At 43.9% G+C, this 10,872-nt stretch overlaps 1 protein-coding gene across 11 annotated transcripts in view; it reads left to right on the top strand.

Moving 5' to 3' along the window:
- STK36 (serine/threonine kinase 36) overlaps positions 1-10,872 on the top strand; it is a 33,267-nt gene that overhangs the window by 170 nt on the left and 22,225 nt on the right. For 3 of the 11 annotated variants that reach the window (XM_067740566.1, XM_067740568.1, XM_067740563.1), the window contains exons 1-10: positions 5-171; positions 607-777; positions 1,470-1,610; positions 1,718-1,795; positions 6,923-7,053; positions 7,510-7,759; positions 9,188-9,281; positions 9,574-9,743; positions 9,903-10,090; positions 10,616-10,718. In XM_067740566.1, coding sequence (XP_067596667.1) covers positions 616-777; positions 1,470-1,610; positions 1,718-1,795; positions 6,923-7,053; positions 7,510-7,759; positions 9,188-9,281; positions 9,574-9,743; positions 9,903-10,090; positions 10,616-10,718 — 1,317 coding nt within the window. In that variant the 5' untranslated portion in view covers positions 5-171; positions 607-615. The other 8 variants (XM_067740567.1, XM_067740565.1, XM_067740564.1 and 5 more) reach the window with 8 other exon arrangements.

The raw sequence follows: 10,872 nt of genomic DNA, 5'->3' as shown, positions 1-10,872 counted from the left end.
GAGTCTAAGGAGACCGGCAGTGGGGGTGGGACGATAAGTCCCACGATAAGAACGATAAGTCAGGCAAAATACGAAGGCACCTAGAAGGGGCGGGGCTGAAGGCCAGGGGCGGGGCTGAAGGCCAGGGCCGGCGTCCCTCGGCCTGAAGAGCTTGAAGCTCGTAGGCTTGGGGTAAGAGAGGCGCTCCTGTCCGCTAAGCCGGCGGGCCGAGGGTGTGGGCGGGGGTGCTGAGGAGGTTGTCAGTGGCAGGAACTTTGGGGTGGCTGGAAGGGGCGGGGTCGGTGGGCGAGGCTGGATGGAGGGGGTCGGGGTCGGGTGGGTGAGGCTGGGTGGAGAGGGTGGGGTGAGGGGGAGAGGCTGGGTGAAGGGGGCAGTGGTCGGGTGGGCAAGGCTGGGTGGAGGGGGAAGGGGGACACGGGGTCAGGTGGGAACAAGGTTGGGTTGGGAGACAGGAAGAGAAAAGGAGGGAGGATTGCGGAAGGCACTCTGCTCCAAGATCTCATCTTTCCATTCTCTACCCTACCTTATTTATGAGGCCTGGATTGTTCGAAAAAAAAGGAAAAGGCAAGGCGGCTAACGTTAACCTTTCTTCCATGCCCGAACCAGGCCTCCCAGATGTGTGGAACTGTCCCTGGAGCTGTAGCCCTTCACCACCATCTCTATCTCCTTCTGAGGGATCCTGAAATCTCTGTCATGGAAAAGTACCACGTGTTGGAGATGATTGGAGAAGGCTCTTTCGGGAGGGTGTACAAGGGTCGAAGAAAATACAGCGCTCAGGTGGTGAACAAAGAGGGATATCTCTTGGGTGGTATCCCACACCCTCAACTCCAGTGGAGAATGGGGCCAGAATACTGACCTGTATTCGTAGGACACTGATTCCTTCATACTTATGAAATATGAGCTCTGAAATTGGATTACTTGGGTTCAAATCGCAGCTCCACCACTTTCTAGCCTTAGAACTATAGACAAGTTACTCAACCTCTCTATGTCTCAGTTTCCTCATCTATAGAATGAAAATAGAACAGCGTCTTATTGGGGTATGAGGATTAAGTGTGATGTCACACTGAATAACTTAGAGCAGTGCTTGGCACCTAGTAAACAGCAATTATAATTATTATTAATATTATTATCTATCATACCATGAAGGAAGGGATAAACCACCTGAACTCTATTCTTCCCTCTTCATTTTTTCTTCCTTCCCTTTCCCCTAAATCCCTTAAATCTTGAGCTCTTTATCCAGTTCTTTTCCCAGAATACACCAAAGGGATCTATCTGGCAGAGGCTCTTTCCTCCTAGGGTGAGAGCAGAGGAAACCTGGGTAAGGCCAGGGTACCATGGGGAAAGTCGAGTGGGAGACTAGCAAGTATAGTGAGAATTGCTCAAACAATCTGAAGTCTGAGTTCTGGAGCTTTGAGGCTAATGTTTCAATAGTGTGGTTAGGCCTTGACTCTTGACCTTACCACTGACAGGTGGTGGCCCTGAAGTTCATTCCAAAATTGGGACGCTCGGAGAAAGAGCTGAGGAATCTGCAACGAGAGATTGAAATCATGCGGGGTCTGCGGCATCCCAATATTGTGCATATGCTTGACAGCTTTGAGACTGACAAAGAGGTGCGCTTTGGTTTTGGGTCACCTCTCGCCAAGAAGGGTACCAGGAATTTCCCATCCTCAAAATGCATAAATGTGGAGCCATTAGTATCATTGTCTTCTCCCTGCAGGTGGTGGTGGTGACAGACTATGCTGAGGGAGAGCTTTTTCAAATCCTAGAAGATGATGGAAAACTTCCCGAAGAGCAGGTATTCCTGGCTCAAACTTCTTCTACCCATGACCTCTTCTCAGTTTAAGGACTGAGAGCTGAGGGCATTGAGAGTCTCCAGTTTGAAAACTTCCAAGTAAAATATAAGAGTCTAGGTATATGTAGAGGCAGTGTGGTGTGACAGTAAAGCATGTGAACGCTGGAACCCAAATCTCTGAATACAAAGGTTGGGTCTGCCACTTTGTAGCCTGATCTTCTTGGGCAAGTTACTTTAACTTCTCTTTGTTCGCTTTCCTCATTTTTTTTGGTTTTTGTTTTTATTTCCATTACTCTAGGAGGTGGATCAAAAAAGATCTTGTGGGCTTCCCTGGTGGTGCAGTGGTTGAGAGTCCGCCTGCTGATGCAGGGGACACGGGTTCGTGCCCCGGTCCGGGAGGATCCCCCATGCCGCGGAGCGGCTGGGCCCATGAGCCATGGCCGCTGAGCCTGCGTGTCCGGAGGCTGTGCTCCGCGACGGGAGAGGCCACAACAGTGAGAGGCCCGTGTACCGCAAAAAAAAAAAAAAAAAAAAAGAGTGTGCTTCCTATGTTTTCCTCTAAGAGTTTTTATAGTGTCCAGTCTTACATTTAGTTCTTTTTTTTTTTTTTTTTTTGTGGTACATGGGCCTCTTACTCTTGTGACCTCTCCTGTTGTGGAGCAACGGGGTCGTCTGTGTCTCCATACAAATTTTAAGATTTTTTGTTCTAGTTCTGTAAAAAAATGCCATTGGTAACTTGATAGGGATTGCATTGAATCTGTAGATTGCTTTGGGTAGTATAGTCATTTTCACAATATTGATTCTTCCAATCCAAGAACATGGTATATCTCTCCATCTGTTGGTATCATCTTTAATTTCTTTCAACAGTGTCTTATGGTTTTCTGCATACAGGTCTTTGGTCTCCCTAGGTAGGTTTATTCCTAGGTATTTTATTCTTTTTGTTGCAATGGTAAATGGGAGTGTTTCCTTAATTTCTCTTTCAGATTTTTCATCATTAGTGTATAGGAATGAAAGAGATTTCTGTGCATTAATTTTGTATCCTGCAACTTTACCAAATTCATTGATTAGCTCTAGTAGTTTTCTGGTGGCATCTTTAGGATTCTCTATGTATAGTATCATGTCATCTGCAAAGAGTGACAGTTTTACTTCTTTTCCAATTTGTATTCCTTTTCTTTCTTTTTCTTCTCTGATTGCCATGGCTAGGACTTCCAAAACTATGTTGAATAATAGTGGTGAGAGTGGACATCCTTGTGTTGTTCCTGATCTTAGAGGAAATGCTTTCAGTTTTTCACCATTGAGAATGATGTTTGCTGTGGGTTTGTCATATTTGGCCTTTATTATGTTGAGGTAGGTTTCCTCTATGCCCACTTTCTGGAGAGTTTTTATCATAAATGGGTGTTAAATTTTGTCATAAGCTTTTCTGCATCTATTGAGATGATCATATGGTTTTTCTTTTTCAGTTTGTTAATATGGTGTATCACATTGATTGATTTGCGTATATTGAAGAATCCTTGCATCCCTGGGATAAATCCCATTTGATCATGGTATATGATCCTTTTAATGTGCTGTTGGATTCTGTTTGCTAGTATTTTGTTGAGGATTTTTGCATCTGTATTCATCAGTGATATTGGTCTGCAGTTTTCTTTTTGGAGTATCTTTGTCTGGTTTTGGTATCAGGGTGATGGTGGGCTCATAGAATGAGTTTGGGAGTGTTCCTTCCTCTGCAATTTTTTGGAAGAGTTTGAGAAGGATGAGTGTTAGCTCTTCTCTAAATGTTTGATAGAATTCACCTGTGAAGCCATCTGGTCCTGGACTTTTATTTGTTGGAAGATTTTTAATCACAGTTTCAATTTCATTCCTTGTGATTGGTCTGTTCATATTTTTTTATTTCTTCCTGGTTCAGTCTTGGAAGGTCATACCTTTCTAAGAATGTGTCCATTTCTTCCAGGTTGTCCATTTTATTGGCATAGAGTTGCTTGTAGTAGTCTCTTAGGATGCTTTGTATTTCTGTGGTGTCTGTTGTAACTTCTTTTTCATTTCTAATTTTATTGATTTGAGTCTTCTCCCTCTTTTTCTTGATGAGTGTGGCTAATGGTTTATCAATATTGCTTATCTTCTCAAGAACCAGCTTTTAGTTTTATTGATCTGTGCTGTTGTTTTCTTTGTTTCTATTTCATTTACTTCTGCTCTGATCTTTATGATTTCTTTCCTTCTGCTAACTTTGCATTTTGTTTGCTCTTCTTTCTCTAGTTCCTTTAGGTGTAAGGTTAGATTGTTTATTTCAGATTTTTCTTGTTTTTGGAGGTAGGCTTGTATTGCTATAAACATCCCGCTTAGAACTGCTTTTGCTGCATCCCATAGGTTTTGGATCGTCATGTTTTCATTATCATTTGTCTCTAGGTATTTTTTGATTTCCTCTTTGATTTTTTCAGTGATCTCTTGGTTATTTAGTAGCATACTGTTTAGCCTCCATGCGTTTGTGTTTTTTATGGTTTTTTTCCCTGTAATTGATTTCTAATCTCATAGCGTTGTGGTCTTGATATGATTTCAGTTTTCTTAAATTTACTGAGGCTTGATTTGTGACCCAAGATGTGATTTATCCTGGAGAATGTTCCGTGCACACTTGAGAAGAAAGTGTAATCTGCTATTTTTGGATGGAATGTCCTATAAATATTAATTAAATTTATCTGATCTATTGTGTTACTTAAAACTTGTGTTTCCTTATTAATTTTCTGTTTGAATGATCTGTCCATTGGTGTAAGTGAGGTGTTAAAGTCCCCCACTATTATTGTGTTACTGTCGATTTCCTCTTGTATAGCTGTTAGCAGTTGCCTTATGTATTGAGGTGCTCCTATGTTGGGTGCATATATATTTATAATTGTTATATCTTCTTCTTGGATTGATCCCTCGATCATTACATAGTGTCCTTCCTTGTCTCTTGTAACATTCTTTATTTTAAAGTCTATTTTATCTGGTATGAGTATTGCTACTCCTGCTTTCTTTTGATTTCCATTTGCATGGAACATCCTTTTCCATCCCCTCACTTTCAGTCTGTATGTGTCCCTAGGTCTGAAGTGGGTCTCATGTAGACAGCATATATATGCGTCTTGTTTTTGTATCCATTCAGCAAGCCTGTGTCTTTTGGTTGGAGCGTTTATTCCTTTCACGTTAAAGTAATTATCGATATGTATGTTCCTGTGACCATTTTCTTAATTGTTTTGGGTTTGTTTTTGTAGGTCCTTTTCTTCTCTGTGTTTCCCACCTAGAGAAGTTCCTGTAGCATTTGTTGTAGAGCTGGTTTGGTGGTGCTGAATTCTCTTAGCCTTTGCTTGTCTGTAAAGCTTTTGATTTCTCCATCAAATCTGAATGAGATCCTTGCCGGGTAGAGTAATCTTGGTTGTTGTTCTTCCCTTTCAACACTTTAAGTATATCATGCCACTCTCTTCTGGCTTGTAGAGTTTCTGCTGAGAAATCAACTGTTAACCTTATGGGAGTTCCCTTGTATGTTATTTGTCGTTTTTCCCTTGCTGCCTTCAATAATTTTTCTTTGTCTTTAATGTTTGCCTATTTGATTACTATGTGTCTCGGCGTGTTTCTCCTTGGGTTTATCGTGTGTGGGACTCTCTGCACTTCCTGGACTTGGGTGGCTATTTCCTTTTCTTTCCCACGTTAGGGAAGTTTTCAACTATTATCTCTTCAAATATTTTCTCAGGTCCTTTCTCTCTCTCTTCTCCTTCTTGGACCCCTATAATGTGAATGTTGTTGCATTTAATATTGTCCCAGAGGTTTCTTAGGCTGTCTTCATTTCTTTTCATTCTTTTTTCTTGATTCTGTTCCGCAGCAGTGAATTCCAGCATTCTGTCTTTCGGGTCACTTATCCGTTCTTCTGCCTCAGTTATTCTGCTATTGATCCCTTCTAGGGTATTTTTCATTTCATTTATTGTGTTGTTCATCTCTTTTGTTTGTTCTTTAATTCTTCTAGATCTTTGTTAAACATTCCTTGCATCTTCTTGATCTTTGCCTCCATTACTTTTCCGAGTTCCTGGATCATCTTCACTATCATTATTCTGAAATCTTTTTCTGAGAAGTTTCCTATCTCCACTTCATTTAGTTGTTTTTCTGGCGTTTTATCTTGTTCCTTCATCTGGTGCATAGCCCTCTGCCTTTTCATCTTGTCTGTCTTTCTGTGAATGTGGTTTTTGTTCCACAGGCTACAGGATTGTAGTTCTTCTTGCTTCTGCTGTCTGCCCTCACTTTCCTCATTTTAAAATGGAAATAATAATAATGTCTACCTCATAAGGCTATTGTGAAGATTAATGAGTTAATTCCTGTAAAGTGTTTGAAAGAGTGCCTGACACAAGTGTTCAATATATCTAGCTATTTTTAATGCTGTTGTTATTGTTAGGCACCTCTAGGTAAGAAGGCCCAGTGTGGTGGTACCAGAGAGGCAGGAAGGGATAAGCGTTGTGGTTAAGGCAAGATTCACCACCAAGGCACAGTGGTTAGCCGTAGGATTTGGTTGAAGACATTCTCCAGCCATATTCATTCTGGGGATTTCTCTGTACTCTAGCAAGTAGGCCCCCTTCAGGACTTCCTGTCACAACATTCTGTTTCCTTCCAAGCATTCATCATTATTTGTAAGCCATCATCTTATTTGTTTTGTCAGTCTTGTTTGTTTGTCTGGCTACTTCTCTTGAGAGAGGGGACTTTGTCTTATTTAATAACAGCTAATATATATTGAATGCTAAGTGCCAGGCACCATTCTGAGCAATACGTTACTTTACATGCTTTAACTCATTTAAATCCTCACAATGATCCTATGAAATAAGTAGTATCATTATTGTCGCCTTATGGGTAGATGATGAATCTGAGAGCCATAAGATAATTTGCATGTGGTCATGCAGTTAGTGAGACTCAATAAATTTTCCTTGAACGAATGAATGAACAAATGAAAGAATGAATGAATAGGGGAGCAAGAACTAAGGAAGGTATCTTGTGAAGCTCTGGAAGAAAGGGAAGGAAGAGAAGTTCACATCAGTAGTAGTATTAGGGTGGAGTCTTTGGGCTCATCAGCAGACTCCTTCCGCTGACTTCTCCTTTCTTCCTCTCACCTGACTGTTTGACCCCTAGGTTCAGGCCATTGCTGCCCAGTTGGTGTCAGCCCTGTACTATCTGCATTCCCACCGCATCCTCCACCGCGACATGAAGCCTCAGAACATCCTCCTTGCCAAGGGTGGTGGCATAAAGCTCTGTGACTTTGGGTGAGGTGCCTGACCTTCTGTCTCTGCTTCCAGTTCTGCAAGGAGCCTTAGATCATATGCTTGAGTTCCTTGGGCCTCATTTTAGAACCTGAGCTGGAGACTGGGATTCCTGCTGGGTCTTGGAAGATGGTCTGTTTGTTCAGGTTGGGGATATCTCGCACAGTGATAGGTAGCAGTGACCAGCTCTAGAGTTTATTATTCTCTATTTCTCTATCTGTCTATCTGTCTATCTATCTCACACAGTGACCAGCTCTAGTGTTTATTATTTATTCATTTATCTATCTAATTTTTGGCCCTGCCCCACTGCATGCTGGATCTGAGTTCCCCGACCAGGGATCGAACCTGCGCCCCCCTGCAGTGTAAGCACAGCATCTTAACCACTGGGCCGCCAGGGAAGTCTCTCTTGTTTTTATTGAATATCTTCTTTTTCCATTTTGATTCCATCATCTACTGCAGATTTGCCCGGGCTATGAGCACCAACACGATGGTGCTGACATCCATTAAAGGCACACCACTCTACATGTCTCCAGAGCTGGTGGAGGAACGACCATACGACCACACCGCGGACCTCTGGTCTGTGGGCTGCATACTGTATGAGCTGGCAGTGGGCACTCCTCCCTTCTATACCACGAGCATCTTTCAGCTGGTCAGCCAAATTCTCAAGGACCCTGTGCGCTGGCCCCCCACCATTAGTCCTTGCTTCAAGGTGATGAATACTGAAAGACTGCTTTTGCATCAGAAACCTGTCTCCCTCTGCCCTGTTCCCTTTTCCACAATTTTTTTCCAGAGCTGGGGCTGCACTTTGCAGTTACTTAATTAATGCAGGAGCTGGGGCAAGCTGCCTTGCTTTTGTACTGCAGAGCCTTATTCTGGGAGGGTGATCTAAGGTGTGCCCAACTTGGGAGTAGCAGCCCCTCCTTGGGTCAGGCTGTCCTTTATCAAAATGGAGAGGTAATTTCAAGACACCAGAAACAGATATTGGTCCCTTTACACACACTCTATTCTACTAATTTCCTATCAGATGCAATGGCCGAATGATTTCCAGATTTGCCAACACAGCTGTCCTCTTCCTGAAAGAATCTTTAGATATCCAAATGGCCATAGCTGATGGGGCTAGCTCACTGATTAGGGGCAGAGGATAGAGATGGTGCCTGTCTTTTGCAGTTAAATCTCAGCAGGCCGGGGTGGGGGTGGGGGGAGGGAGGAAAAGGAATTGACCTTTTTTATTTTTCATCTAGGGCAAGATTTGAGCCTTCAATAAAATTTAAATGCAGCCTTCTCCCAGGGTAAAACCTCATGATAACTTTCCTTTATTTTATCTAAGATGAAAAGAGACAAGTTTCTCCCCAACCTATTTAGCTGGGGGTGGCCCAAATAATTATCAAAAAGAACCTAAACAAAGGAAGCATAATTGGGTGATATACATAAGATATACATTCTCCCTTAGGGCAGACATGCAGGTATCTCCAGCAAGAGCCAAGGTGTAATGATCACCTTGTTTTAGAACAAGGGTTGTAATCTACTAGTACCTTCTATTCCTATTTCAGGCCCAATTGAGGATTTCCCCAAGGACACCTTATAACAGATGTACCCTTTTCAGACAGTCTCCCCACCCCTCCACCATCTGAAGACTTGCTGAAAGATTTGTTTTTGAGTGCTCCCAAACACATCTTTACACAATGACTTATGCGTGTGAGTGTGCTTTTAACTGTAAGTGCATTTGTTCCTACCCAGCACAAACAAACCACAGTCAAAGGGAGGGCAAAGTGAGCAGTTTGGGACCCCCTTGAATGTTTGCTTTCTGAAGATGATTGTGAAGATGACATCCCTCTCTTTCTCTTCGTTTTTTTTCACTTCTTCACAAAGCTGTTGACATTGAGATTTCTGGTTTTACTTTTGGGGTTCCAAAATGTCCATGGACAGGAATTGGGGCTCCCCAGAAGGTGAGGCAGTGAGGTCTGTTCATGATTTCAGCCAGGGAAATGAGGCCTAAGGATAGGATTAGAGAGGGCGTGATTAAGACCAGCCAGTCTGTTGTAAGAATGCACTCAGGAGTCTTGGTTGGCCGATTCTGATGAGTTTGAGAGAGCCTGTGGAGAAGTGAAGGCTGATGGGGTATCCTTTCTCTCCACAGAATTTCCTTCAGGGACTGCTCACCAAGGACCCCCGGCAGCGTCTGTCCTGGCCAGACCTGTTACATCATCCCTTTATTGCTGGTCGTGTCATCAGTGAGTCCTTAGGGTTCCCAGGGCTCTTGCACTTCCCTAGTACTCTACCCAATGCAACCCCTGACCCCAACGTCTGGATCCAACATATGTTCTTTTCCCACCAGCTTGAATTTTCTCCCTAGCCCTTTGCATGACCCTTGCCACTTCCCTTGTAACCCCAGTCCCTCTTTGTCACTTTGTCAAAAGGGTCTCCTTCCACAGAAGCCTGGAGATGCTGAAGTTGTCTCTGGCCAAATGGAAACAGTGGTGCAGCTCCAGTGTGATCACCTGTCCCCCTCTTCTCTCCTTGCAGTATTAACCGAGTCAGCAGGCCCAGATTTGGGTACCCCATTCACCAGTCGCTTACCCCCAGAACTTCAGGTCCTAAAGGACCAACAGGCGCATCGTCTGGCCCCCAAGGGCAATCGATCTCACATCTTGCGGCAAGCCTATAAGCACATGGCTGAGGAGGCCAAGCAGAAGGTGTGTGGGGCAGAAGGGCATGTATGACATAGCCAGGCTAGTGACTGGGGGAGTTGGAGAAGGAGGGTGACTTTCTAGGGTTGGGAAAGGGCCACGAATAGGATTCATAGTGCCTTATGACAACCAAGTAGTTCTGACTCAGTGTCTCATTTACCGCAGAAACACCAGAACACAGGACCTGCCCTCGAGCAAGAGGACAGGACCAGCAAGGTGGCTTCTGGCACAGCCTCTCTGCCCAGACTAAAGGCCACTCCTCAGGAACCAAGCCTCTTGACTGGGGTCTTAGGCTCAGAAATGAAGAGCAGCTGGGCTGAGTGGAGGGCTGGAGAAGCTCCCCCTGCACCTTGGTGAGGAGGGTAGAACCAGGGATTTATAGGATGAGGTCGCTTGCAGATCTTTGGCTCCAGTCAAAGCAAATACAGCATGGTCCCTGTCACTCACTACTGCCTAAATGTAGACAGGGCCCTGGGAGTCTTGAGTCCTGGGTGCCTGAACCCTAATTCCAGGTATTGATACTTTCCTGATTCATCAGGAAACGTGGAAACTTTCCTTTCTCTATGTCTCAGTTGTATTGATTCATTAACTGAAAAGGAAAGAATCATCTCCACGCAAAATGGAAGATTATTTGAGTTGAGAGCTACAGGTGAAAACCGCCAAGGTAGCTTTGAGAAGAAGATCCAAAGTGGGAGGGCAGTCAAGGATATGCGTGTAGTGGACCTATCCTGTCCTGGCCAGATCCTAGAAGGAGGTCTCCTCTAGCCAATCCTATATGGCTTATTTTTCATTCCTATCCTGGATGTAGAGGGAGGGACAAGTTCATGAACTCTAAGCCTCACAGGTCTGGAACTCATCTTACTCCCTGCTTCCTCTAGCAGGGAAAACTGGATCACCCAGGATTGTGAGCAAGCATTCCCAGAGCTGAGGCCAGAGGTGGTGGGCCAGCAGAGCCTTGATGCAGTGGACCTAGAAAATGAGGTGAGACCTAGGGGCTCCTCCTGGCCTTGTCCCTGCCATGGGATGTTGGGTCTTGGTAGATGTTTTCTAGAACAGTGATTCCCAACCCTCCAAGGAATAACTCCCTTTGTGTTAAAAATTGCTTTCTTATTATTTATAGATTTTAATTGCATAG

Source organism: Pseudorca crassidens, chromosome 6 (assembly GCF_039906515.1).
Source record: "Pseudorca crassidens isolate mPseCra1 chromosome 6, mPseCra1.hap1, whole genome shotgun sequence".
Taxonomy (NCBI): domain Eukaryota; kingdom Metazoa; phylum Chordata; class Mammalia; order Artiodactyla; family Delphinidae; genus Pseudorca; species Pseudorca crassidens.
The sequence above is the reverse complement of the archived record's forward strand: the minus strand, read 5'-3'. Positions and strand labels throughout refer to the sequence as shown.